The sequence below is a fragment of the Echinops telfairi genome, unplaced genomic scaffold (assembly GCF_000313985.2).
Source record: "Echinops telfairi isolate 266 unplaced genomic scaffold, ASM31398v2 ScPeMD7_7458;HRSCAF=8496, whole genome shotgun sequence".
Taxonomy (NCBI): domain Eukaryota; kingdom Metazoa; phylum Chordata; class Mammalia; order Afrosoricida; family Tenrecidae; genus Echinops; species Echinops telfairi.
The window spans coordinates 5,097,337-5,125,171 of record NW_022111358.1 but is presented as its reverse complement, the minus strand read 5'-3'; the positions used below and the strand labels follow the sequence as shown (position 1 = coordinate 5,125,171).

General features: G+C 53.1%; 3 protein-coding genes across 3 annotated transcripts in view; all 3 read right to left on the bottom strand.

Annotated features, from left to right (window-relative positions):
• Positions 1-731: 731 nt before the first annotated feature.
• PIGS (phosphatidylinositol glycan anchor biosynthesis class S) lies at positions 732-12,404 on the bottom strand. Its single transcript, XM_004706927.2, has 12 exons — positions 12,357-12,404; positions 11,968-12,107; positions 11,774-11,885; positions 9,688-9,777; positions 9,343-9,434; positions 7,237-7,444; positions 6,820-6,962; positions 5,912-6,026; positions 4,557-4,702; positions 3,748-3,848; positions 2,061-2,271; positions 732-1,769 (listed from the first exon to the last, which is right to left on the bottom strand). The coding sequence occupies exons 1-12, from the start codon at positions 12,388-12,390 to the stop codon at positions 1,494-1,496; spliced, it is 1,668 nt and encodes a 555-aa protein (XP_004706984.1). The 5' UTR covers positions 12,391-12,404; the 3' UTR covers positions 732-1,493.
• A 1,838-nt stretch (positions 12,405-14,242) lies between these two features.
• On the bottom strand, positions 14,243-17,860 carry ALDOC (aldolase, fructose-bisphosphate C). Its single transcript, XM_004706926.4, has 9 exons — positions 17,760-17,860; positions 16,530-16,672; positions 16,232-16,443; positions 16,064-16,118; positions 15,825-15,985; positions 15,621-15,704; positions 15,206-15,380; positions 14,880-15,079; positions 14,243-14,737 (listed from the first exon to the last, which is right to left on the bottom strand). The coding sequence occupies exons 2-9, from the start codon at positions 16,639-16,641 to the stop codon at positions 14,642-14,644; spliced, it is 1,095 nt and encodes a 364-aa protein (XP_004706983.1). The 5' UTR covers positions 16,642-16,672; positions 17,760-17,860; the 3' UTR covers positions 14,243-14,641.
• Positions 17,861-18,439: 579 nt separating this feature from the next.
• SPAG5 (sperm associated antigen 5) overlaps positions 18,440-27,835 on the bottom strand; it is a 28,075-nt gene continuing 18,679 nt past the window's right edge. Inside the window, exons 5-24 of the mRNA XM_004706925.2 lie at positions 26,787-26,861; positions 26,480-26,572; positions 26,222-26,356; positions 25,236-25,355; positions 25,046-25,138; positions 24,619-24,732; positions 24,213-24,306; positions 23,945-24,092; positions 23,765-23,867; positions 23,489-23,622; positions 23,161-23,299; positions 21,033-21,144; positions 20,775-20,861; positions 20,181-20,301; positions 19,970-20,081; positions 19,500-19,580; positions 19,229-19,384; positions 19,034-19,108; positions 18,844-18,924; positions 18,440-18,642 (exon numbers count right to left, since the gene is read on the bottom strand). Coding sequence (XP_004706982.1) covers positions 18,571-18,642; positions 18,844-18,924; positions 19,034-19,108; positions 19,229-19,384; positions 19,500-19,580; positions 19,970-20,081; positions 20,181-20,301; positions 20,775-20,861; positions 21,033-21,144; positions 23,161-23,299; positions 23,489-23,622; positions 23,765-23,867; positions 23,945-24,092; positions 24,213-24,306; positions 24,619-24,732; positions 25,046-25,138; positions 25,236-25,355; positions 26,222-26,356; positions 26,480-26,572; positions 26,787-26,861 — 2,145 coding nt within the window. The 3' untranslated portion in view covers positions 18,440-18,570. The remainder of the gene's footprint in view (positions 18,643-18,843; positions 18,925-19,033; positions 19,109-19,228; positions 19,385-19,499; positions 19,581-19,969; positions 20,082-20,180; positions 20,302-20,774; positions 20,862-21,032; positions 21,145-23,160; positions 23,300-23,488; positions 23,623-23,764; positions 23,868-23,944; positions 24,093-24,212; positions 24,307-24,618; positions 24,733-25,045; positions 25,139-25,235; positions 25,356-26,221; positions 26,357-26,479; positions 26,573-26,786; positions 26,862-27,835) is intronic.

Below are 27,835 nucleotides of genomic sequence, written 5' to 3'. Positions count from 1 at the left end.
TCACGGGGTTGGGATCTCAGGGCTGGCCCTGGGATTGATGCACTTTCACCTGGGACTTTCGGAGGTGAGGGTCCGTCCCTCCCGCCTTCCTGGCCTTAACCTCGAACGTGAGGCCTTGCTCACATCCAGCCCTTAGCACAGCCTTCAGCCCCAATCGGTGAACCAATCGGCCCGTGCTTTCCTAAGACATTATCTGAAATTACTTGTATCTGCCGTTTTTTCCCCCTCTAGGATCCGCTATGCGAAAGTGGACCTTTTCCCGATCATCCCCCCACACTTCCTTTTCTTGAGCTGATGAATGAGTTAGAACCTGGGGCTTTCACTGGTACACACCATTCTCTCAGGTCTCCTGCTCACACACTGACCTCACCTCCATCGAGTCGATGCCAATCCTACAGGGCACTGTACACCTGCCCCAGTGAGTTTCCAACGCTGTACACAGTACCCTTTCTCCCAAGGAGGATCTGGTGGTTTCAAACTGCTGACCTTGCACTTAAGAGGCCCAACACATAGCCACGACGCCCTAGGAGCTGTTAAAAGCCTTGCTGGGCAATCCAAGGCACCAGAGGCCCCAAAGCCCAAGGGGGTAGGCCCTACAGGACAGCGGGACAGCAAGGGGCCATGGGCAGTTATTGGTAAGACAGACCTGTGAGTGCAGGAAGATAAGATCCCAGGTAATGGTGACTGACATCAGTGAAGACAGAATGAAATGTAAGCATGCTTCATATCACTTCAATTCATAGTCAACCAAAGTTTATTGAAAGTCTCGTCTGTGCCAGACACTCTTACACGTGCTTTGTCCATCTAATCTTCACAACCACCTCGGGAAGGGAGGGTACGCTGTAGTGCCATCTTAGCAACTGAGCACGCTCACCAGATGATCAGTGCAGGAGCAAGGAGTCCAGGCCTGTTGGATGGCCAGCCCAGGACTCTCCCCACTGTACCACGCTGCCCAAGCCTCTGCCACCCGCCAGGAGCCTTCTGGACTCCTGGTGTGGCCAGCAAGGAAGAAGAAGAGTAAGGGAGGAGCCCCTGAGGTGATCTGTGCCTGGCCCTTTCCGGCCAAGCAGGGCTGGGGCTCTCTCTCCGTGAGGGGTTAGAGAAAAACGATGTGGGGATAGGGGGTGGCAAGATCCCCCAGGGCTTTCCCTGTAAGAGTGCACTACCTTGAGAACAGGGTAGAAGTACAAGCTGCCCCTGCCCATGTCTGGAGCCTTTCAAGTTCAAGCCAGATCCGGAGCCCCAGATGATGCCAGCCACTTAGGCTCAACAGAAGGTGAGAGGGGGAGGCAGGATGACCTGACCTGAGGGGAAAGGAACATGGATGCAGCTTGGAGGGTGGCCCTTTGGTTCCTGAGCAGTGACAGAGGTGGCTGGAGAGAGTCATTCTGGCAGTCCCTCCCCACACCCAATCGTCATGTGCCTGGCAGTCTAACCCCTCCCACCCGGCCCAGCCCACAAGGAGGGGGCCTCCCGGAGAGGCTGTGCCCTACTTAGTCCGTCTTCTCAGACTTCGTCCAGGACTTGCGGGTCTCCAGGAAGATCCTGACCAGGGACAGGAGGATGGGCACGGCCATGGGCAGGAAGAGTGGGATGTAGATGGCAAACTTCTGGTCATCAGGGAAATAGAGGAGGTGGAGGAGCGAGGGGTCAAAAAAGGCGCGCTCCGAGGACGTCACAGCTTCCTGGCTGGCGAGGAAGGCAGAGGCTAGGTGTCCAGTGGCCAGCTCTTCGGCTGCCTTTTGAACTGCAGCTACTGCCCTGTACACCTGGGAAGGGAGAGACGGTTAAGAGAAGGCCTGGGCTTGGTGGGAAGGAGGCTGGGCCTTAATATGCCTTCAGCCCCCAAGAAGTTGGCCTGGAGTTCACCAGGAAAACCGGGATCAAGACAAAAGGCTCTGGAAGTATCTTCTCAGTGTCACCTGGACACATCGCACTCTCCTTTGGACTGCCCTCTAGAGGGAAGCTGGGGCACTCGAGGGCAGCACGCCCACGCTCACACCCTGACCGTCACTGACCTCGCCCGTTAGAGCCCACGGATTCAGGCCCTGCTCACATACCTCAGACGCCACATCGTCCTTGATGACAATGTTGCTGATCTTGTCCAGAAGCTGGGCCAGGGACGTGAGGGTGGTGGTGGCCGTGGCCAGGTTTTCCACTGACCGGGCCCAGAGCAGCCGGTCCAGCTCCCAACTCATGAGCCCTACACTCTTCGGCCCAGACAGCAGGCACTTTGGGGGCACATGAGGCTGACCAATCCCGAAGAGCAGCCTAGGGGAAAGGACCCAGAAGAGCAAGATGACTGAGACCAGAGGCGGAAGATGGCTAAGGTTCCTGAAATATCTGTCACCGAGTTCCATCTTTTGTCCCTGGAGCCATGGCGGGTGGGGAGACGGGCAGGTGTGTTAGGGTTCAGAAGAGTGAGCAGGAACCCCAAGCTATCCAGAGCCTCACACCTCACTCCCCCAACCCAGAATGTCTGTGCTCACCTATTCTGTCTTATCCATCTAAGATCTTATTGGAAGAAAGGTCCCATGGCTAATAAAACGTTTGCTAACATCAGCTGTCATAAACTGGACTGGGTTCCCCAAAAGCATCCGTTAATATGCTTCCCAACATTGTGTGGTTTCTCCTCCACATCATGATCCTATGTAATCATCCTCCATCTTCTGATGTGCGATAAATCCTGACCTCTGTGTGTTCAGGAGGCAGGGCCCAAGTGGAGAGCAGCACTCTGGTTACAACCCTGAGCCAATGTGTGGGGAGCTTTCCCTGGTCTGCATCAACTTTTATCTTACAAGCGGTAAAATGTTAGAGAAGCAGCAAGCAGAGAGGGAGGGGCTTCAGTACCCGAGAAAGTACAAGCAGGGGTAGAGCGAGTCCTTTGGACCCAGGGTGCCTGCACCTACTAGACCCAGAAGCAGATTGATGCCAAAACACATAGGGATCTCCGTGGACTGCTGGGCCCACAGATGGGGGCAGGAGATAAGGGCCTGGTCCCAGAGCTGACAAAGACTATCGGCTTTCCCCTAGAGCTGGCGCCCTGACTTCTAGTCTCCTAAACTGTGAGGGAATCAGTGTGTTTGTTAAAGCTGTGTACCTGTGTTATAACAGCACCACATAGCTAAGAGACCAACTTAGTTTAATTCTCTCATCCTTTCCTACCTTCTAAAGGGGCCACTGGGGCATATATGTTATCAAAGACACAGGTCCTGGGCTTCTCTAAACCGATACCCACGCCAGACATTGTTAATCAATCAGAAACATACCCTTTTTCTTTTTTTCTTGAAACATACCCTTTTTCTGATGAGCACAGAGGAACAGCCTTAGACTCCTCCACATATGGCTTCATACCAAACCAAACTCACTGCCGACTCAGAGTGACCCGATAGGACAGCGTAGAACTGCCCCTGTGGGTTTTCTTTTCATGGGAGCAGAAGCCCGTCTTTCTCCCAGAGCCTTTTACAGCTATTCTCAATTAACCAGTTAGCACAGAAGTAACCGCCATTTCCTTAGGCACAGTTAACATGCCTTGTGGACTTGACTTCATTGTGAGCAAGCAGTCCTGCTTAGAAAAAGGGCAAAGCGATTCTTAGAAAGCTGTCTCGGCTTCCTGGTGGCTCTGAGCACAGGGCAGTTGGCTGTAGAAGGTAAGATGTCCTCTGATTGCAATCCCCTCGAGAGCCAAGGCGCGTGTGCTCAGACTCTCAAAGGCCATGCCCACTCCCCACCCCAGGCCAGCCTCACCGCAACTGGGCCAGGAACACCTCCATCACTCGCACCATGTCCACCTCGACTCTTACTGGCAGCCCCGAGGCATTGTAGGCTTTGGGATCCACATTGTACACCTGGAATGGAGAAGGAGGCTGTCACAATAGCACGTCAGGACTGTGCACACAGCGCTTCCCTAGGCACTGAGAGCCCCTGGGAGAAAGGCGAGCCGAAGCTACAAATCCTGGGGTCCACCTTGTGCTTTTTGAGGAACAGTCGGTCAGCAGTTCGAACCCAGCAGTGAGTCCACGGGAGAAAGGACCGGGCAATAGGCTGTAGTGAAGACTGACAGCATGGGAGACCTATGGGGCGGGGCAGTGCTGCTCTGTCCCACAAGGTTGCTCTGAGTTGGAATCAGCTCAGCGGCACACGACAACCATTGGGAATTTACATAACTCACCTCAATGATTCCCTCAAAAGGCCTGGAAAATACTTTGGTGTTTTTTTTTTAATCTTACTTTAGAGTGCTCAGCTATGAAAAACTCCCACCCTAGCAGGAAGGCAAGGTTCTGAACCTTGCAAGATTCCCACCAATAGAGCCAAGAACTAAGATAAACACAGAACAGTCCTGTCAGTGCAAACTGAAGCACGAGAGGGCCTGGTTGATCGTGTGCACCATGAGAAGGGCTGGCCGGAAAGAGGCAAGCAGCGAGCGGGACACACAGCGCAGCATGCCCGCCTCCTCGGTGCGGGCCCCTCGTGCAGGCCAGGCCTCAGAGGACTGCCGAGGGAACATCCATCGGTCCCTGAGTCCTGGGCTCTGGGGTCTGCAGTGGGTGTCTCACCATAATGCCCCCCCAGCGGGGGCTGTGGAAGGCGTTGGTAGCTGCGGGAGCCCCGTCCTTGTCCTGGATGTACAGTGGGGAGTGGGCGAGCTCAGGCACGTAGAGCAGGAAGTTGAGTACAGGGTACAAGGAAGTCGCGCTGGATCCTGTGGCAGAGAGAAGGGAGGGTAGACCACCACAGCGCGCCAGACCTAGAGCTCAGTGCCAGGACAGCCGCGAACTCTGGGCCTCAGTCCCCCCAACTGGTAACCTCTAATCCTAGGATTCGGTGGTGCAGGACCTCTCAGCAGTCTCCCAGGAGGTGCCTGCCACCTGGGAATCGCCCCCTGTGAAAAGACCTCCTTGGCTCTTTTAGGAGGGCCAGTGGGGTAAGCGTTGGGCTGTTAACCTGCAAGGTTGGCAGTTCAAACCCCCCCAGGCACTCCACAGGAGTATGTCGAGGCAGTCTGCTCCTGTGCAGATTGACGCCTCAGAGGCCCCATGAGGCGCTGAGTCGGAATCGACTTGATGGCAGTGGGTCTGTTTTGTGTTCTCTTGGCCACTGCCGCACTCCGTACTTGCCTCATCATCCCTAGCTTCAGACTCACTGACTCTTCTGTAACTAAGCTCACAGTTCTCGTTTCAGGAAATACTCTTCTTCAAAGAATGATTTTACCAAGGTCTCTAGGCTGCTCCTTCCAGGCCCTCTGGTCCACACTGGCCTACTTCTGGTGCCAGAAATTCTACAACCCAGGCTATGCCCCTTCTGCTTGCCTGATGACAATTCTTGGTCACACCAACCCTTCCTCAGGTTCTACCCCCCAAGGAAGCACCGGAGTCCCGGCTTCAAGACACCCCAGCCTCATTCAGCAACACTGCTAATTCAAACTCCGCCTCCCCACACCCTTCCTGTCCTCTCTCCTCCCTGCCTGTGACACCCTCCCTTCAGGGACAGAGGCCCAGCCCACTCACTTGTAAGAAGAGCCGGATTCATCTTCCCTACATGCTTTTGGATATGAGGGAGAGTTATCAAGAGAGCATTATAAAGCATAATAACAAGGACCTTTGGCTTAATAGGAATATTGTTGTTGATTTCATTTCTTGAGATGGGCTGTGAAAATACAGCTGGTTTCTTTAAAAACAAACAAACAAACAAACAAACTCCTCTAGATTCCTTATTCTGAAAACCTAAGTAGTGGTTTGAGTGGCTTTAAAAAAAAAAGAGAGTCTTCAGTGTCCCCCAAGTTCATCTCTAACACAGAGACCTGACTCCTCAGCCCTTCTCCCACCTCCTCGGTCAGGCAACCCAACCTGGAAACATCGCTGGAGGAGCCCTCAGGAGTCCCTCCCTGGCTGGGCACCGGCCCGGAGCTCACCCAGGCGGGCCTCCACAGGATTGATGACGTGGGGGAGGCTGTGAGCAGCCAGGTGGTAGCTGGAGGAGGCTGGGTCAAAGCGAGGGTTGACGCCCAGGGCTGCGTAGTACAGGATCTGTGAAGCAATGGGGGGTGGGAGGGGGTGTCTGTGGTTTATGGAGTTATTCCCCATTGTCCACACAAGTCAAAGATGTGAGGTGGCTTACAGAGATAAAGGAGTCCGAGGCGAAATACAAGCAGCAAGACCAGGACTGAAGGAAAATAACTGCAGGGGAAAAACAACCAACCAACCCAGCAACAAAGAGGCCCAGGGCCAAGATGGCGCACATTAGAGACACGCTCTGCAAACCACGACGGTTACCCGCTTCCTCGCAGCATAAACCACGAGGCAGGCGCATCACCCAGGGCCCAGGAGAGACTGTCAAGCCAGTCTGTTTTCTGAAGCCATTCTTCCCACCCCCGATGCCTGGCCAACACGTACGTCTCCCACCGTGTCACGGAAAGGGAGCTTGTGTGATGAGGCAGCTACATTTTTCACGGTGTCTTGATCGCAACGTCACGAACATATTTCAGGAAGCAGTTTTCTTTGAATGGCATTCCTGAAGGTTGCTTGCTAGCGTAGCATCCAGGCACAGTGGGTACAAACAGCCCTCGAGAGAGAGCCCTAACCAAGCTGGTTAGTTCACAAGCCCTGGAGGAGCCCCCCAACAGTGGGGCAGCGAGGAGGGGCGGGGAAGACACTCAAACCTGACCTCAAGAAACACAGACACACACACCAGGACGCGACAGACACCACTACCTTCCCTCATGGACCTTACATGTGGATGGACTCTAGAAAACGAAAAACGATGTCGCCAAAAAAAAACCAATGTCGCCAGGAGGAAAAGGCCACTTGCTCCCAATCTCACCTGAGAATCCACAGAGAAGTTGCCGGCCACACTGAGGGCCTTCAGGAAAGGCTGCACGTAGCGCTGGACGGCCCCCTCGATGTCCCAGGTGACGTCATGGGACTTGGGGTCTGGGTTGAGCAAACTGAAGGTGATCTCATAGCCTAGAGAACAGGAGTCCAGGAGGTCAGAGGCTCCGGAGGACTCAAGGAGGAGGCAGCTGGCCCGCCCGGCGGCAGTGAACTTGCTTCTCTCGGGCCCGGGGCCTGGGGCCATCAGGGAGCCAAGAGGAGGATAAAGCTGGTGCTTTAAGAAAACGTTGAAGCCCGAGAATAAATGAGGCCTGTGCAAACCGAGTCCCCTTCTATCTCAGGGCCCCCACAGAACTCATTCATTCCCCCTCTTCCTTCCCGTGGCAAAGCCCGACGACCCCCCTACCCAAGCTGGACTTGAGAGGCCGTCTCTTGTCAGAGCTCCACTTGTCTTCGGGAAGGTGGTCGGCCAGGGCAGCAGCAAGCACGTCCTCAGTCAGAGACATGGCCTGGGCTACCTGGATGATGCGGCGGCCGATGATGTTAAAGGCCTCCCGGTGCATCAGCCCCCGTATGACGGCTGTCCTTGTGGGCCCAATGTAGCTCATCATGTCCTAAGAGAAGCAAGCAAAGGGCAGGATGCCATGGCTTACGGAAGACAGCAAAATATTCTGGCTCCTGTCTGTAAGAATGGGACCTCCTGCCATTGACCAACAGGCCTGCACCTCTGTCTCTGCATTCATAACCCCAAACCAGATTCATTGCCATCAACTCGATTCTGACTCGCAGTGACCCTACAGGACAGGGTCAAACTGCTCCTGTGGGTTTCCGAGGCTGCAACTCTTTAAGGGAGTAGAAAGCCTCATCTTTCCCCCGAGGAGCAGCCGGTGATTTAGAACTGCCAACCTCACGGTTCGCAGCCCGAGGTACGTGATCAGGGCTCCTCTTTAACAGTGGGCCAGTAAGTCAGCAGTTCTGAGCTATGGGTACATGTGAGTGTTTTCATTAGTTTCAGGAAAAGTTCTTTTCTTTCCCCAGTTGACAGAGAACTAGAGAGCATCCAAACCCGCCAGCCCTTCAGGGGACTGGTGAAATAGAGAAAAGGCAAGAAACGTCAACGCAGCATACTGAGAAAAGCTCAACATTGCAAAACGACACATGGCAAAGAGGCAAGACTGTTCACAGCACTGCTAGTAGTAACAAACCTGGAAGGGACCCAACTGCCATCAGCAACAAAATGGATGCGTGGGACTGGTTTTTACAAGGAGACATTAGAGAAAAGCACAAATGGAAGCACCCGCTTCTGCTGCACCGAGTATCATGGCCGACGCGCTCAGATACAGCGTGAGTTAGTTAATTGTGCCAGCCTGGCCGATAATCACATGTGGAGCTAAATGAAAGGCGGAGGGATAAATGGGTGGTGAGCCTCACCTTTCTAGTTCTCGGGTCTCTTGCTTTGTGATGGTCACACCAGGGTGCAGCTGCCTTAGCAGTTCCCTGCTTCAGCTGGCAAGATTGACTTCCTACAAGACATCCCCAAGGAGAAGCCACATGGCCCTATCCCGATGCAGCCCTGGGTGCTGGAGCAGCCGTGTGGAGACCCCTGCTAGTGCTGAGATGCTTATTTGTTCACTGACTCAGCTTTCCTCCTGCACCTGGCGTCATTGTCTCTGTTTTGTGAGGTGGAGGACTTTGTGGACTGGTGTTGGGTTAATGGGTTAATGTTGGACTTGTGGGCTTGGGCAGCATTGGGTTGGGATGTTTTCGTGATGCACATTTTCTTTACATAAAAACTCTCTTATACATGAGTTGCTGTGGATTTGTTTCTCTAAAGTACCTAGATTAATACACAGCGCTAAATCCAATCAAAGTTAAAAACAAAACACGAAGTCAAAGGTACAGAAGCACCGCCGTCGATATAAAGCTCAAAAGCAGGTAAAGTTAGGCAGGCTGTTTAGAGATGCAGCACACGTGATAAAAGGCTAGAGAAAACCGAGAGAGCGATACATGCCATACAGGCGGTCACCTCGGGCTGACAGGGGTGGCAAGGGGCTCCAACTCTATTGCTATCCTGCAGGCTGCAGTGGGGTGGGGGGCACAGATGTCCTCTCAAAGGATCACATCCTTTGGAGGAAGTACCCATTTCCTTATTGTGCATTTCAAAAGAAAATGGCACGTGGAATAGCTGCTCCTACCCAGCTTTCTGTTCAAAAGGTGAGGAGGTCATTGCGTTGCCTGTATTCGAAACACAACTCAAGCCAGCTGTCTTTTTTTTAATTCCAATGATTTTTTTCCTTCCCAACTTGTATGTCGTTGTGACGGGCACCTTCACCACATACCTGACTTGGGTCTTGGGTTTAGAAAGGCCCAGGGTCTGAGAAAGAATCTCCATGTGCATACAGTGCGTGTCTGCAGTGAATGGAAGAGCTGAGCCACAATGTGGTCAGGAGTCTGACCCAGGAGGGGACTGGCTGACGGATCATGCAAGGCCACCCCTCGCTGCTGACCCTACCTTCGGGAGGAGAGAGGAGTGTTCAGAGATGATGTACACAGTCAGGGACCCCTCCAGTTGCTGCTGTGGCTCAGCTAACATGGCTTCTGCCTCTAGGGACAAGAGCAGGTGACATAGCAGGAGAAAAATACCATCCCATCTCCCCCGGCCTGCTACAGTTTCTAAGCTACCCTGCTACCTCCCACTCACACCCATCAGACATTTTGGCAAGACGTACCCAACCGCTCAACTTCTGGCCCTCAGTGTCTCAACCCGAACCATAAGGGGCCTTGTTCTATTTTCCCAGAGGGACTTTGGAAGTCACAATAGGAAAACCGTCCCCTCATGAGCTCCCCTTCCCCATACCTTGCACGCTGCTCAGCGACAGGGCCTCCTCCTCGTGGTCCAGAGCCCGGCGGTACGCCTTTTGAAAACGGCATTTAATCTTCATTTTGTCTGGGGCGGGAAGGAAGAAGCATGATGGAAAGGGAGGACTCAGAACTCTGTCCCCTGCCCCCACCCCTTCAGCCCCCAGCCCTACACTGCCCAGTGTCTGAGAACAGCAAGTTGATGAGCTTCAGCCCACTCGAAGGGCTTCCGCTTCTTTGATATCAAATACACTCCACCCCACTTCTTCCACCTGCCCCAGTTCCCGCTTCTCTGCCCCCACACTCGTGTGTCCTCCAACTGGGAAATCTACTACTACCATCATTTCGAGAACGGCCACCAGTACTGCCTCACCTGTGCCCCCCAATACTTAGCAAATCCAAGGACCTTCCCTGATTAAAACAAAAGTGCACACTCCATTTGCACAAAACAAAATACTCAACGCTGGTCCAGTGACACCAGTGGAAAAGCAACAATAAAGCACAGACGAGGAAGCCTGCTAGCTCCTCTCTCATTCACCAAGTGACCTTTGCATCAGCAGCAGTGGAACAAAATCAAACCCAATGCTATGCAGTCAGTTCCAACCCACAGCAGCCCTACAGGACAGAGAACTCCCCAGAGGGTGTCCAAGACTGCTGTCCTCATGGAAGCCGACTCACATCCTTCTCCTGCTGAGTGGCTGGTAGCTCTGAACCCAGCTCTCAGTTCACCATGTGTGCTTCAACCTCTGTGCCACCAGGACCCTCGAGCCTACCCATCCTTTAACTTAGGGGTGTCCAACTCAATTAAAATGCGGGTCACATCACATTTACAAATTTTGTTAAACATTTACTTTATTTAATGTATTTATAAAACTAAAATTATTCTTTTTTACCTGAAACTTGCCAGCACTTTCCTCCTACTAGTTTTACTTACCTTTTATGTTGTGATTGGAAAATATAACAAAGTAACTAATAAAAAACACAAAACGTTGGACAGCTGACAAACGTGATGCACAATCGTTATGGCTTCCCTCTAAAAACGTTAACTAGCACTGCCCCTAGGTATGAATCATAACAGCACAACCCAGAGTGTTCTTTTTAACTTTTTCACTATTGGGGTCTGTTTACATTACATGACACTGAGAGTGGCAGACATGTGGCTTCCAAATGTCGCCAGAACGGAGTCAGCGCATTTATCCACGTCCACAGGCCCCCAGGAAAGGCACTGGGCCACGTGCATACTCGTCTTCAGTAGTTAAAGGGTTAACGAGGGAATTGTGTGGACGGTATTGCCTTGATCTCCCCTAAGTGCTATTTTCTTCGTAACATTTTTTCTATCTTCATTTTATTTCAGAGCATAGTGACACCCTTGCTTTAATTAACTGACTTCAAAATTACTTCCCTCAAAACCTTCTTTTTCTTTCCTCCCAAACATTCTTTCTTTCTGGGGGTGGGGGCAGGGGGGGCATTCTTTCTTAAATGCTATCCCTGGTTTTTGTATCCTTCTGTAATTTCTTGAATGTCTTTCTCTCCTATTCCACCGTGAACTTCTTGAAACCATTATCAGTTTTACTCACCTCCAAATCCTTGCAAAGAAAATCACCTAATATTCAGTAAAGTCTTTAATATTAAACGGAAGACAGCATGTATTCAAACCCAATTTAATTCCACACTCTGCGTTTTTCCGATCACATCCCACTTCCTCCCTATGCCCTGATGAGCATCGACGGCAGTAATGTCAGGCAGTGAGTCTAGTTGTCTTCTAACCGAACACTCTTTTTTTGTTTGTTTGTTTTGTTTTTTTCTAATCTTTTTTTTTTCTTTTTCTTTTTTTTTAACATTTTATTAGGGGCTCATACAACTGTTATCCCAATCCATACACACATCAATTGTGTAAAGCGTATTTGTACATCGTTTCTCAAAACATTTTCTCTCCATTTAAACCCCCGCCGAACACTCTTCCTTGAGAAAGTTTTCCACAAGAAGGCTGTCACTTGCCTGACGGGACACCCAGGTTCCTTCTTACCCGACCCCTTTCTGGTCTGAGCTCAGACCCAGAAGGGCAGCCCGGCCCCGAGACTCACACTTCAGTGGGATCTCTCGCTCGTGAACCACAGTGAAGGGCAGCTTCTCCTGGTCATCCAGGGGCACCGACTCCCGGGTAAACACGACAGTCACGGGCACCATGAGCCGGAGCTGGGGAGGGGAGGCCAGGGCCATCAGCCGAGCCCCCACCCAGCCGGTGGGCAGTCCCGGGGCGTCCTCTCCGGAGCCTCACCTGCAGGGCATTCAGCCCACTGATCTGCGCGTAGGGCAGCGGGGCCCGGTACGTCTCCGTGGTTTTCCACCAGAGCGGCAGCCCCAGCACGATGGCCACGGCCGCGAAGTAGAGGGCAGCGCGTTTCCCCCGCATCACCTCTGGGGAACCGACCGAGGCGTCAGGATGGAGCTCGGAGGCCGGCCCGGCCGCGGACAGCAGGTGCTCAGAGGCCCTCGGCCCCGTTCGTAGGGATCCGCACCAACGCGCCTCAAGTCTGAAGGAACCCCCGTCCGGGGTGACCCCCTGCGTCCACGTCTGCGCGACCGCCCTCCCCAGTCACGCGCTCCTCCCCGGGACCCACGAGAGCATAAGCCTCCCTTCCCTGCCCCCATGGAGGACCACCGTACCTAAGTCCGTAGCTGCGGCCCCCGCGGCCGCCATGCTGGCGTCCGGCCGTTCCAGCCGCCAGGGGGCGGGGCTGCGAGCCTCCACCAATCGAAAGCCCGAGACGAAGGGGGCGGGGCCACGACCGCCGACGCGCGCAACACTGCCGACTGGCGGGCGCGCGAACAAGCCGGCGGCAGTGGGCGGGGCCCGCGCGGAACCCCGCTGGGAACCCGGAGGCGAAGGAAGCGCGCCGGGGACCGGGGCCGCCATATTCAACTCCCGCGTTCTTGTAGCAATTCTGCAGCAGTCAAATACTAGCTAGGCGACCGTGAGCAAACTGCTTCACAGCTGCGAGCCTGTTTTCTTTCTCATCAGTATAATAAGGAAAGCATCAATGTACAGCGGCTCAAAGCACTAAGTCATCAATCACTCCCAACATTGTCACCCTGGCATAGAGCTGCCAGTTTGGCGCACCCTGTGCTCAGCTGCGAACACGAAGGTGGCAAGTCAGTAACTTTTCGCACAATTGGTGCACTCAGTGCAGTGTTTGAATTCACTTTGAATTTATATCCAAAGTGCCAACATCTAAATACTTAAGAATCTCCAAAATTCATTCCCAAGAGCTCAGTTCAGAAGGCACGAAGGCACTGGAAGGTTCGGAGGAATGTAAACCGGAAGCAGAGGGAGAAAGTGGGATGTGGTGTTAGATTGTGGTGATTGCGGTGGATGGTATCAAAGAAACTGTGTATGCATTGTTGAATGGAAAGCTGTGTGCTCTATAGCACTTCACCTAGTTCATAATAAGAAGCTAAAACTAAAAAAGATTTCTTAATCTTGAATATGGGTAAGAACAAACTTGAGATCTTGATCACTCACTAGGAGGTTCCAATCCTCACAAACTCCCCAAGTGATTTTTGAGCAAGTTAATTAACCTGTGTGAGTTTTCTCATGTTAAAATATAAGTAATAACCCTTACTTGACAGGATTGTTAAGTTAAATGAGTTAGCAGATAGAGTGAATCCAACATGGCCTGGAGGGATCCTACCAAAAGCACTCAGTGTGTGTTAGCTTATTACAAGGTCCTCCGGAGTTCTGGTGCCCTGATGGAGGGGTGACTCATTGAGCAGCTAACCATCAAGATCAACTGCCTATCACGAAAAATGATGAAACTGTACTCGCGCGAAGATTTAAAGTCTTAGAAACCCAAAGGGGCAGTTCTACCCTGCCCTCTGAGTCAGACGCTCCTCAAAGGCAGTTGATTTTGAGTGGAAGTTCAGGCCTACACACCCACATTATAGAGATTAACTGGGTGCAGCCTGGTTGCCTCGGTTCACAGGGCACCCACCCAGTATGTTCTTTTATCGCTTTGTCTCGCTAATCTGCTGATGTAAACTAAGGTGTTCAGCTACCTTAAACTCTAGCCAACTGACCTGATCATGCGGCCCCACCCTTGTTCTTTCTTCCCCAAATGGGAGTGGGCTATAGCACCTGGCTATCTCCTAGGTCCCTTGCCCTAGACCCAGCAACCCCAGAGCCTTGGGTGTTCTCTTGGGCAAAAGCCCAGGCGCTCCGGCTGTGGCTCCCCCTCTGAACATGTCAGGCCCCCAAGCAGCGCTCGCCACAGCCGGGCTGTGAAGCTCCCACCTGTGCCTCTCTTCTCCCAACCTGCCCTCCTAGTCTGGAGGCTTGCATCCGTTTGGCCTCACTCCTTTCTAGCCTGGCGGCCTTGATGTGCCCTTCACACTGCTCCTCTGCGGGCCTGGGTGTAAACAGGCAAGAGCCTAGCTGGTGATGCCCAAACTTGAAACTCACCCTCTCTACGCCCATTCAGAGAGCCCCAGGGGAGGTTCAGCAAAGGTCAGAAACCAGAGGGTGGCAATTAGGTGTGGAAAACAGACAGAGTAGCTAGGATGTTTGCTACCATTTATTTTGCTATGTGATATGCACTCGGGGCATAAATCAGGGCTGTGTCCAGCCCTCTGGTCCCAGAAGAGAAGACAGATGAGAAGGCGAGTCCAAGGAGAAGCTACATCATTGAGGGGAAGTTGCAGGGGGGTTTACAGGAGCACACGAAGACCCAGGCATTTCTGCTCTGACTTCTAGCCCGTCCTCCTGCCCTCAGCCTCAGAGGCTCCGGAATCTCCCATCCTATGGTCCCAGAAGCAGCAATGGGAGGGGGAAGGGAAGAGAAGGAGACCTTGGTTCTTCATGGCTGTTTGGCCTGGGTCATAACTACAGGCAAGATTGGGTGCAGGAGACCAGGTCAAGGGCTGTGGCGCGGGGTGGGGTGGGCTGGGCTGGGTGCTCAGTAGGCATGATTGGCAATGTAGAGGGACTGTGCTGCCGCTCCACCGTCTTCGCCACTGCCTTCGTACTTGCCCTGGGCTGCGAGGCCATTCACCTGTGAGACGGAGACGGCAGCAGGGAGAAATAAGTATGTAAGGGCGAGTAGCTGGACTCGGCGCCTTCCCAAACTCCAGTTTCTGGGACTGCGCCCTGCCCAGCCACACACTACACCCCTCTCCCCGCCTGCAGCTCCTAACCTCAGCCCGCTTGATGAATTCCTCAGTGGCGGCTCTAGCATTGTCTTGCTGCCCTCGCCAAGTATTGAGTGCAGAGGCCTGCAGGGCACGCCCAAAGGAGAAGGTGAGAGCCCAGGGCCGGGGAAGCGGGCAGCGATTGACGGCATTCAGGTTGAGCGATGCCTCCTCTTCACTCTGACCCCCGGACAGGAAGGTCACACCTAGGGTGAAGGGCAGAAGACAATTTGATTGGCCAGTCCAGGTTTTCTCAGGGCAGGAGACCCTGGGAGATCATGACCTTGAAGATGGGCTATAAGGAGAGGAGCAGGTTAGAAGCCAGCCAGTACCTGGGACGGCGGGGGGCACAGTACGACGCAGGGCAGTGACCGTTGCCATGGCAATCTCCTCTGGGCTATACTTGATGGGACAGGCATGGCCAGGGGTCACCATGTTGGGCTTCAACAGGGTTCCTTCCAGGTAAACATGATGGTCGCTCAGGGCTTTGTACACCGCAGCCAGGACCTGGGGATCAGAGGAGGTTTCTAAGGCTCTGGATTCCTTGAGTCAAGTCTACTTACTGCTCCTTGCTCCCTGGTCGGGGCTGGAGGAGGACAGATGGGGAAGGTTCAGTACAGGCTCAGACCCACCGGCCCGTTCGTTCTGGGATCAGGAAAGCCTCCCTGTGCCTGAGCCAGGGGCTGTGGGGAACAAGCTCTCCTGCCAAGCTGTCCCCTGGGTGGCTGGGCCCAGCGGCAGGCTCACCTTCTCTGTGACATACTGGCAACGCTTGAGGTCGTGGTCTCCATCAGGCAGGATTTCAGGTTCCACAATCGGCACAATTCCATTCTGCAGGTGAGAGCAAGTGGGAGAGGAAGTAGGTAGGATGGAGAAAGCCCCGAAACCCTGCCCCCCTCAGGTGCAGGACACCCACCTGACCCTCCTCCACACCCATCCATACACACGTACCTGCTGGCAGATGCTGGCATAGCGGGCCAGCACGTTCGCATTCTCCAGAATGGCAAGTGATGAGGGGGTGCGCTCGCTGATTTTCAGCACACAGCGCCATTTGGCAAAGTTGGCACCATCCTTCTTGTATTGGGCACAGCGTTCTGAGAGTCCATCCAGCCCTGCAGGCACAGGGCCAGCCTCACCATCCTGCCCCTCCTTCTCCCACCTCCCAGCACCCAAAGCCTATCCGCTCTTACCCTGAGTGGTGGTTTCTCCATCAGTCCCGGCTAGAGGCACCACACCCTTGTCAACCTTTAGGGGGCACACAGGAACTCAGGCAGGATCTACCTTGCATCCCTCTACCACACACCTCTTTCCAAACCTCGCGCCCCCCACCCCCCAGCTCCCTGGGCCAGTGGCTGCACCTTGATGCCCACGACGATGCCCTTGTCCTGGATCGTACGGACAAAGGGGACGCCATTGTCATCTTTCTGGTAGAGCGTCTCATGGAAGAAGATGACGCCTCCAATGCACTTCTTCACTCGGTTGTCGGCACTGAACAGCACCTGGCGGTACTGCCGGCGGTTCTCCTCGGTGTTCTCCACCCCAATTTGGCTCAGCCGCTTAGCCATGCTCCCTGGAGGTGAAGAAGCAGTGGCAGCAAGGCCATCCCCAGCGTTTCCTGCACACCCCCACCCCACCCAGCCCCAGGCCTCCACCTACCCACTGACTCATCTGCAGCGAGAATGCCTTTGCCTGGTGCCACAATCTGCAGGGCAATGTCTGACAACTCCTTCTTCTGCTCGGGAGAGAGTGCTGGGTACGAGTGGGACATGGCGGCGGCTCTCTGGAATCAAGATGGCTCTCTGGAATGGAGACAAGAGCCACTACCTCCTCTGCTGCTTCTCCTGGCCAGATGGGCCAATTGGCCTGTCCCCACAGCATGGGACTGGGCACAGAGCAGTCCTTGGCATGGTCCCGGGGCTTCAAAGTGGCACAAACCCATTGGACAGCTAGTGGCTCAAGAGCCCCAGTTCCCACATGGCCTTTTGTGCTGGTGGGCACCCTTCCCAGCCCCTGGGGAAAAGACGCAGGGTGGGGGTGGGGAGGTGTGCAATCCTAGAGCCATGGATCTGGTGAAACTACTACCCAGTGGAGGGGACCGACCCACACTCCAGCAGGTTGGCATACCCATTGGCCTTTCTAGCTCCTCTTCTCCCATTCTCGGCAGCACCCCCAGGGAACTACCCTTACAGCCCAGGCTGCAGGAGGGGGCAAACACCCACATCACTCTGCCCCTTCCCCTCAGCATCTGGAGGCCCAGGTTGGGAGGAGGGGGCAAGCAAGTGGGGGTAGGAGTGGCACAGGCTTCCAACACCTCTTCTGTTCCAGACTCCAAAGTGCCTCTACCTGATGCCTCTCACCACCCCAGTACCAGAGGGTGGCCCCAGAAGGCTGCACTAGAGCAGAGGGGAAGAGGGCTGCTGGGTTAGTTTGGAGAGACTACGCTATCCCCAGTGCCCTGTGTGCAGGGAGGGATGGGTAGTGGGGTGCATTTCTTTCTCTAGACCTCAGACACTCAGAGGGCTGTGTGCCAGGAGGCTGAGAGGGCAGAGAAAGGGCTGGAGGGGTGCAGGAGTCAGGGGGAAGCTTTAGACAGGAGGCGCAGACAGAGGAAGCAGGAGAACCAGGAGGGTACAGACCGCGGCTGGAAGAGACTGACCTCAAGAAAAACTCTGGAAGGCAGAGGATTTGGGATTAGGAAAACTGAGGTCCAGGAGGGAGTGGAGGGCGCCAGGAGAGGCAGGGTTATGGAGTTGGCAGTCGGCAGGAAGGAGCAGGGAGGCTGGGGGAGAGCGGAGAAGGCACATCCAGATGCCCCAGGGAGCCGAGCAAGGATAACAGGAGGCGGGGAGGCTGAGCAGCTCCCGCCTGCCTCTCGCGGGGCCTCACCTGTGCGCAGCAAATTGGCAGCGGCCGCAGCAGCCCGGGGAACAGCTCAGGTCTGGTCTGCAGCAGCGCGGGCTCCAGCCCCGGCTCTCGTAAATAGAGCTGCGGTTGCCGCAGCGCTACGTGACTCCCCGGGGGGCGGGGCAGACACCGCCCCGGCCACGCCCCCTCCCAGGACTGGCGCCCTCGGTCCGGGCCACGCCCCCGGGGTCGGGCGAAGGGGTGGAGTGACCATCTGCCCGGACCCCAGAGGCTGTGTTGTGGATTGACGCCCCCTCCCTCCCCGAGGAGCCCTGCCAGCAGGGCCCCAGAGGCAGGAAGCGGGCTCGCCCTCCTTTCTACCAGTCACTTCCCCAGTGCCAGGCGGTGTGTTTGCTCTTGGGGATAAGCCCCGTCCCGGGAAGCAGTAAACAGGTAGGGTAAGCGGGTCAGAGGCACCAACAAGGGGCCAGGGGTCAGAGCAGGGAGTAGCTTTTGCTGCGCCCCACTCCCCGCCAGGGCCGACCCCAGGAGGGCGAGGGAAGGTGGAGAATAAAGCCTTTTTCTGTTTCCGCAGGCTGAAAGCCAGGGAACAAGCAGTCCAGTGCTTTGGGGAAAGCCAAGCAAAGAGGAGGGGCAGGCAGCAGGGATGCCCTCTCTCCTAACCTCATTCCACACCACCCAAGAAAAATGATTTAGTGGACTTAAAGAAATACATTTATACTTTATTTCAACAGCTATAAACATAGGTGGCTCTATGCCAATTGGTCCTGCTATTGGGGAAAGGGGGTGCTGCCATTAAAGGGGAGCAAAACAGGCTCTGGCTTTTGGCTTCTCAGTTCAGAAATTCCAGCAATTCTTGTAGTTCCTTGCAACCCCTTACTACCTCAGGGATGGACTGCAGAGTCTGGGAAGTGAGAGAGAAAGAGAAGGCAGCTCAGGATCACAAGCTCAAGACCCCCATCCCACAAAAGCTCTGGCTGGGCAGAGGGGACAGTGGAGGCAGGCCGCAGCCAAGCCCTCAGCTCCCTGGAGCCAGAGAGAGAGCTAGCCATATCAGCAACTCCAGGGGCCTTCCTTATAGCCCCTGGCCCCGCCTCCACCTAACCTCATAAATATGCTGCACAGTGTCATCCAGTTTCTGTAGCTCTTTGTCCGAGCGCCGCACGTTCTCCTCCAGGATGTTTCTCTAAAGAGCAAATAAGCCCTTTGGTTCAAAGAACCGCAGAGCTCAGCGGAGCCTGAAAACTGGACGGGTTGGGCTAAAGGGGGAGTAGTGCCGACATGGGGGCACTTACATGACTCTGGAACTTGATCTTCAGTTTTGCTTTCTCATCTTTCATCTCCAGGAACATCACCCTCAGCTTGTCCACCTGGAAACCCGTCCAGATCAGGAGGCACAGCCCAGGGTCCCCACCAGCTGCCCCGCGCCTGTTAACTACCCAGCACTTTGCCCCTTCATGTGTCCCCAGATCCCTCCAGGTACCAGTCACCTCCTGGGTGAGCCACACTTTCTCCTGGATCCAGTGAGTGGTCATGGACTGACCGTCGGCGTCTTGCTGGCCTGCCAGGGTCTCCTGGAGCACCTTAGTCTCTGTCTCTGCACGCCGAAGTGAGCGGGTAAGCTGAGCCACCTCCTCCCGCAGACTCTGCAGGTGAGAAGAAAGAGCTGGCAATTCTCAACAGTCCCTTGTGGAGGACCATGAATCCAGGCCTCATGCTCAGGACCCTAGCTACCAGGGCCCGGCCCCAGGATGGACATACAATGAGCTCTCCACTCCTGTCTATCTGCTCCAGGATCTTCTCGTTTTGCTGCTGTATCACTTCTTGAAGCTCCTTTTCATTCTGTGAGGGAAACGCAGGTGAGAAGGACTGAGAGAGAGCTGTACCTTCTTGGCACCCTTGCCGGTAGATAGTACCTGACCCCCGCTCAGTCCAGGAGGTACCAAGGATAACACCCCAACTCTTTCTGGAGGGCTACCAGGTCAGGCAAGGCATATGTCAGTGTTTGGGAGAGTTCTGGAGTCCCCGCCTTCTCTCCTTGGTCAGCCTGGGGAGGCAGGTCAGCCCATAGTGGATTCCCAAACATGTGAAATGTCTGATCCCAAAGTGCAGAACTAGGGCACTGGTTGGAAAATCTCCACCACCCAGATTCCTGGAGAGAAAACGGCTCCCAACGGGCCAGTAGAGCTGTCCCAGTTCTTCGTCGCCCCATTTCCAGGCCCCTCCCTCACCTTGTAGCGCAAGCACAGGGCCTGGTTCAGTTTTTCAATGTCTGCTTCCTTAGCCTTCTGGGCTTCCTGATGCTGTTCTTCCTGGGCCTGCAGCCTGTCCTGCAGATGACAGCTACGGGAGGGAAGGGAGAACTCAGTCTCACTGCTGTCCTCCCAGGGACCGCCTGGGCCTCGGACTTGCCCTCTCTCACCACCACTGCAACCCACTCACACTTTTCCCTGCAGAGTCTTGACAGCTTCTTCTTTAGACTCTTGCAGCAGGGAACACAAGCTCTGAAGCCCGAGAGTCACGGTACGGATTTCTGCCAAGCTCTTCTCCATGTCTAGGGTCTCTAAAAGGGAAAGTTCCAGACAGAGGTAGAGACCTCCGGCTCTGGAAGGAAGGGGTGTATACCACAGACAGCCACCATTCCCAGAACTCTTATCTGTGTCCCCAACCAATAGAATCTGAGTGTGTGAGTGGCAGGAACATTCTCTCCCTGCCCGCAAGTCCATGCTGACTCACATAGCGACCCCCTGTGGGGTCCTGAGACTGTAACTGTTTAAGGGAGTAGAAAGCTCAGTCCTTCTCCCTCAGAGAGGCTGGTGGTTTTGAACTGCCGACCATGAGGATCACAGCCCAACCCATAACCACTACACCACCAGAGCTCCTCAGCAGGAACATTACAGATCCCTAAAGGCAGAATAAAATGAGCCCAAGTAGAATCGAGGTTTTTAGAGCAAAGCACCTCTCATTGCACTAGACTTTACTCATCGCCACCAGGCTTTCTAGAAATGAGGCGAGATCCCTGGAGCCCATCCTCACCTGTAGGCTGAAGGGACACCATGGCTCCTACTCGGGTGAAAGCACTCTGGTCACTTCCAAGCAAGGGCATGGGAGCTGATTCCGGCTCTGAAACAGAAATCCAGCATGGGAGCGGGGGTCTCTGCGGCAAGCCAGGCAAGGCCAGCCGGACCGGAAGGGTGGGAGAGGGAGGCAAGCCAGTTACTGGGCACCTTCAACAGCCCAAGCTATCAGGCACCAGCTCACATTTTTCCCGCCCCAAATCCCAGAGCCTTTAACCTTCTTCTGTGGTTGCTGACAAGAAGTTTCCAGGCAAGGCGGGGCTACCAGGCGGAGAGTGTTCCTTGGTAGGTGCACAAGCTGTGTTCATCCAAAGTGGTTCTGGTTCAGCCTAAGACAAAGGAGAACAACAAAAGGGCTTCTTCAGGGTTCGTGCACTACCTCCTACCCAGCCGTCTCTCCACACGGCTGTCCTAGCGATTGCCCTCTTCTCGCTCGGCCTGCAGCCTCTCCATTCGTTCTTTTCCCTGAACATGGAGAGTTAGATTCTTGTGTCTCTCACTGAAAAAAACAACCGAAACACCTTCTTCCTAATTTAAGTCCTCTTTTAACTACTGCCTTTTCTCCTTTCCTTTAATTAAAAAAACAGGTCTCCAGATGATGCCTATAATTCTCACTCTTTATCTACCCATTAGCTCACTACAATCAGATGTCTGCCCCACCACCAAAATTCTTGCCACCAGTGTTATCTTTACTTTCAAAAGCAATAGACACTTTTCAGCTCTTATTTTAGCTGACCTCTTTGATACTGATTTCTTTTTGAAACTCCCCTTTCTTAACTGCCAAGGCATAACTGTCTCTCCCAAAGATGTGTCTCTCCCATAGCTTTCTGGCTATTTCTTCTCTCTACCTACAGGGCCTTCCTTCACTGCTGCCCTTCCCTGGGTTCATCCTTCCGCGGTCCTCTGTGCACACTCCTCCCTTCCTGGGGCAGCCTCAGCCCGGGTGCTCCACACAACATACATCTTGTAAATACAAATGACCACTCTTTCTCAGCCGGATTCTTCCCCAAGCTCCAGGCCCTAAAGCTCAAGTCCATGAGAGACATCTGGCGGAATGTAACAATCTGCTTCTGTAAACTTACGGCATCGAAAGCCTGTACTTTAACGTCTATGGACGGCTTGCTATGAGTACAAATGAACTTGACAGTAATGGGGTTTTTCTACTTCCCATTCTCCAATATTGCTGCCTTGTTCACCCTGTAGACCCAGCACGGAACCTAGGTCTTGCTACAAGGCAGACAGGAGTACATGTAACATCTCTATGATTTTAATGTACCATCCCCTAGTGGATTTCCCTATATGCCCACCCCTACCCTGCAAACTTCTTAACCTCAAGACTCTGCCCAAGGGTCAACTGCATTCTAACGCAGTAAACTTGGTCCATTTTCTGTATTCCCAGAGGGCCCCATGCTGACTTGGTCATGACAATTCAAGATGACAAGTTTACATCTGCCTGTCTTCCCCCACTAGACTGTGGATTCTTTGGCAGTACCTGTGCTCCGCACATAACTAGCGGGAAAGGTCAACTCATAAGCATTCCACATTTCCTGGTGGTACCTTTCACCAGGAATGAAGCCAATTAACTCTATTCTGAGAGCTCTCAGCCATTTATTCTTTAATGTACACTGTGGGGGAGTCAACACCGCATGGCTACGTTCCTGCTTTCTTGAAACACAGTCCACTTGATGGCAATGAAAATCAATTTCAGAAAGAAGATTCTAAGGGAAATCAATAGACATAGAAAAGGAGAGTAAGCTTGTGAGCAATAGGGCAAAAGAAGGGAAAAGAGTCCAGGGCACCTCCTTGCCACACCCTAAGCCTCGGCAAGGCTTACCTGCTCACACCAGAAGGTCAAAGAGGAGGAATTGAACAGGAAAGAAAGAGGGATTACCAGTTTGCAGATGGAGGACAATAGAATGGGAACAGCCTGAGGCTGGGATGAAGTGGGGCGCACAAACCATAGCTTCCCAAACTTACTTGGTCTACAGCCCTTTTTGCAGAAAAAAAGACTACCTACCCAGTGCCCCGGTGGCAATTAAAAACTTTTGTACTATAACCCATAATCCAAGATAAAGTGTAAGTATCTGTTTGTGCAGCTCTCCTGGCTCACTCCAGAGTACCCAGAGGCAGTACCACCCCCGTTGGGAAACACTGGTATGGACTCTGATTGGAGTGAAACTATTAAGAAAGTAAGAGACAGATGAAGAAAGGTTGGAGTGACGGACTGAAGAGGTCTGTGGGCAACTGGAAGTCGCTGGCGGTTAGAGATGGAACAAGCATGTCTGGGAAGACCATTCTATACAAGCTACAACTGGATGGGAAGAGACGGAATCACAGAAATTTACCTTCTCGTTTAGTTTTTGCTGTAGGAAGAGGGTCAGGCTCTGTAGCTGCTCAGTCGACACCCCTAACTCATGTGAATACTGGCGTGTCTTCGCCAGGGCATGCTCCTGGTTCTCTGCTACAGTGCTAGCCAGGTTAGCCCTGAAATAAGGAAGGAAGGAAGAAGATGGCCAGCCACCAAGGTACCTACTCTGAATGCCTCTCCCAAATCCCCGTACAGAATGGCATTCCAAGAGAGAAGCAGGAGGCCCTGAGCTTGGACACAATTCCTTTCTGGAGACTCTGGGATGGATGTGCGCTGGGGGAGGCCCAGCAGGGGCGAGCTCTTACTTCAGCTTCTCTACAGTGTCCTTGAGCTCTTCACACTGTAGGCTGCGCTCCCGGAGCACTTCCAGCGTGGTTTTCAACTGACATTCGACCTGGCCCAGCTCTAGGTGAGCAACCTGATTCTCCTGCTCTGCAAACTGGGAAGAGAGGGAACGAGAAGGGCAGGAACATGCATTAGGTCCAAGAGGGGAATTTTAGACCCCCGGGGCAGAGGCTTTTCCCCCCTCAGTCCCATTAGGTAAGTTTCCCAGTTCCCCCTCGTCAAACCATAGGCCTCACCTCCAGGGTCTCCTTCATGTCCTGGGCCTCCTTGCTCAGGACAGCTTGTTGGTGTTGTAGCTCTGTCAGTGTCTGCTTGAGTGCCATTTCTTCCTGTTGCCATCTGCCAGAGACATGCTATTAGATCCCATGTGGTCCCACAACCCGACTGTCAGTCACCACCGCCTGATGGGAACTCACTGAGCGGCCTGCTCCTCACTCTTCTGGGTGAGCTGGCCGAGCAAGTCCTCCTTCACGGCCAGGTCCTGGGTACAATGGGCAAGCTGATCTTGTAAGTCTCTTTGCTGGCTCTCCATGCTGGCCAGAATCTGCAGCTGAGCCTGGAGATCTGGGCCAGAAGAATCCTAATGACACCATGTGGTTGCCAAGCCAGAACCTTCCCAGACTTCTCCCGGAACCAAGCGCTCCAGAGGGCTTCGCTGTTCTACCGCCACACCCCATGGCCTACCTGTTGTCAGACGGCTGTTTTCCACCTGCAGTTGTTCGATTTTGCCCAGGCAGCCCTCTAAGTGAGTCGTGACTTGTTCCAGCTTCCTGGAAACCTGGGAAGAAAAGACGGTTTTCCTCACACAGTTCTTCCAGGATTTAGTGCAGCTTCTCTCTGAACAATGCAGCAAACTACCTGCTCCTGGGCAGCTACCCTGCAGCAAATGAGGCTGAGCCTCAGAAAAAGGAAATGGACAAAAGGTGCTGAAGTGGAAAAGGTGCTAAAGGGAAAAGGAAACGAGCCTGTGTCCGTCTATTACATAAGGAACCCAATGAGGGCAAGAGGCCAATGATGCCACTCATTAGAAAGGCCTTCTGCACAGAAGCAGGGGAACCTGGGCCAAGCAGTCTCCATGCCTGGTTTGTACCTTTTGCTTTTCCTCCACTGCAGCATCTCGTTCCTGTAGGACCTCCCGGCTCTTGCCAGCGAGGTTCTCTGCGAGTTGTCGGGACCGACTCAGCAAAGCTGTCCATGTTATATACTGTCAGGGGAAACAGGTAGAGCTCCTAAGAGAACTGGCTATACCTAAGGGAGCGGCCTGAGGTGGCCTGGCAGTACAGTGGGTTGCTTCCTAGGCTGTGAACTGAGAAGTCAGCAGTCTGAACCCACCTGTCACTTCACAGGGGACTGATGAGGCAGCCGGCCGCTCCCATAGCAATTTACAGCTTCTGAAAGCCTAGGGGGCAGTTCTGCTCTGCCCTGGGGGTTGCTGGGACTTGGCAAGGGCTTGATGGCAGTGGGGTATTTGGTTGTTTGTTTGTTTTGTTTTTTGGATGACAGCCCCAAATACTCACATCTAGTTGCATGGATATCCAGTCCTGTTGCAAAGTGGACGACAGACTGACCGTCTGCTGAGCCAGCTCCTCTTGCTCGGTGTGGAGCTGGACCTACAGAAGGAAGGACTGTAGGACAACTGCCACGGGATCCCCCCACCTACCCTGTGGGTCAGGGTGGACGCCAAGAAAGGGAATGCCTTTAGATTACCAAGTGGGTCTGGGCTTCGGCCAGCAGGACTCTGAGTGCCCGCATGGATGTCACGTCCTGTTCCAGGTGGCTGATCCGCTGGCTGGCGTGTGCACAGAAGGCTTCGAGCACAGCCTCTGCCTGTCAGGGAAGATGTGCAGAGGGCAGAGTGGGCAGGCAGAGAAATCGCACAAAGAGCCACAACAATCGATCTACCACTCCAATAGGTTAGTTTTTTTCCTTCTTGAAAAAAAAAACAAAACTTTTATTTGTAGTTTGGACATAGGTTTTTAGAGTAAATCATCAGTTTTCCATTCCACAATTCATACACATTGTTTCATCTCATTCATTGTAATCCCGCTCAAGGCACCGTCACTTATGCTACTTCCCTGGGTTTCCTGTTTCCATCCCTCCTTTCCTAACCCTCTGATCGTCGCCCATGGGTCTCAAATGGCTGATTATTCTCAGAGTGCAGTTCTTTATTCTGTATTTGTGATCTCGAGGGGACCTCCCACAAGGTGAGGAACCTCGAGGACTCAAGTACAGGATCAACAGCTTAGCACACGCACAAGGTAGACACAATGTATGTACGTGGTACTTATATGCAGTGGACGCTTATTCCGCTAAAAAACCCACAATGAAACGGACACATCCCTCCCAGAGGATGAACCTTGAAATTAAGCACCAAAGACACATACTGTGTGATTCCAGGTGTATCTAGAATAGGCGAATTCAGAAGGACAGGAAATAGGTTAGTGGTTAGCAGGTGCTGGCTGGGGGAAGAGAGTAATGGATAGAGTTTCTGTTTGGGATGACAAAAATATTCTGGAACTCGAGCATGGTACATTATACAACTTAGCGAATGAATTTAATATTGCTGGGCTGTACACTTGAAACTGGTTAAGATGAAACATATTTATGTTATCTAGACTTTTCTACAAGAAAAAAAGAAAATGCTGGCGAAGGAAGAGGGGGGGGCGGCGGGACGGGGCAAGCCTGGCCCTTACCGCATCCTTGCCTCTGAGGGCCATCTCCGCCTGGTGCCTCGCCTCCTCCCTCTCTGCGTGGAAGCTCTGGACCTTTGCCCTAAATTTCTTCAACACATCAAAACAGCTGGAGACCAAGGCTTCTGCGCGCAGGAACTATGAGGTTAAGAAACAATCAGTGGTGGTGTCTGGTTTGGAGCCTTGGGGGGCCGGGGGGGAAGGGGGGTGGCTGTCATTCCCACCAGGACCCTCCACCACCGCCATCTTCATGCTGCTGACCTCTTGACTCACAGTGGTTCTATCTTCTTCTAAGTGCGCCAGCGACAGGTGAAGCAAAGCTATCACCTCTTTGGAGACCAGCACCCATGACTGCTGTTGGGAGAAAGGTGGCTCAGCTGGATTTGAAAGGCCACCGAGCAGGGACACTGGGAGGAAAGCCACTGATCCTCATCCCAAGCGCCCAGTAGGGAAGGCTGTCCACTGCAAAGGTGGGGACACCTCCCTTCACCCTCATGGCCGAGGACTCTCCACGCAGGACTTTCACAAGACACGGCGGTGGTGTAAGGCCAGCCCAGTCCCTACTTACCATGACATTCCTGGCCTGCTGCAGGGCTGGTCCAAACTCTTGGCAACTCTGACACTCCTGAGGTTTCTTAGTCGTCTGGACAGAGAAACAGATATGTTCTTTTGGAGGAGGCAAACCTGCACCCCCAGCATCACGCCCCCTCCCCACCAAGTTACTGGGGCCCACCCAGCAAGACTCACAGCTAGACGAGACCCAATGGCGGGGTGGGGGGGGGGAGAAACCAACCCAGAGTACTTTACGAATTCCTTTATAAAACAACTATGGTGATTTTGGTCTTCCTAATCATCAAGATAATACAAGTTCATGGTCAAAATCTGCAAAGTACAGAAGAGAATGAAAAAGGCAATAGAACCCGTGCAGAGTTCCATCACTCACTGGAGCATGTACCCCAGAGATGCAGTGACACTTGCACACCAGAGTCACCAGACAGATTTCCATGCCCTTTCCCTCAGGCGTCACGAAAAAATAAAGTTGTAAGCCACCGACTTAGAGATAAATTACCATATTTGATCAACTGGACTATGAATATTCGTTTATATTTTGTTTATTAAATACTTTTATTGGGGGCTCTTAGGCTCTTATCACAGTCCATACATTCATCCATTGGGTCAAGCTCTTTTACATTTTAACATCTCTGAAATGGGATGCACCTCACTGATGATGCAGCCCAACGGGTAATGATTCTGCCACCAGGGCTCCAATGGTGTCCTACATGGGATTACACTACACACATTCGGTTACCTTCTTTTTACTACTGAATTGCATTATACCGGTATTGTTATTTGGACCTAAGTTTATATTTGCTCTCCTCCTCGTGGCAATATCTTTTTAAGAAGACCTAGCAAAATGAAGTTCTACTTGTTTTTAATTTTTTTTTAAATTTTATTGGGGGCTCATACAACTCTTATCACAATCCATCCACACATCCATTGTGTCAAGCACATTTGTACATTTATTGCCATCATTCTGAAAACATTTCCTAGCTCATTTTTCCCCTCCCTCCCTCCCTCCTCCCCCCTTCCTCATGAACCCTTGATAATTTATAAATT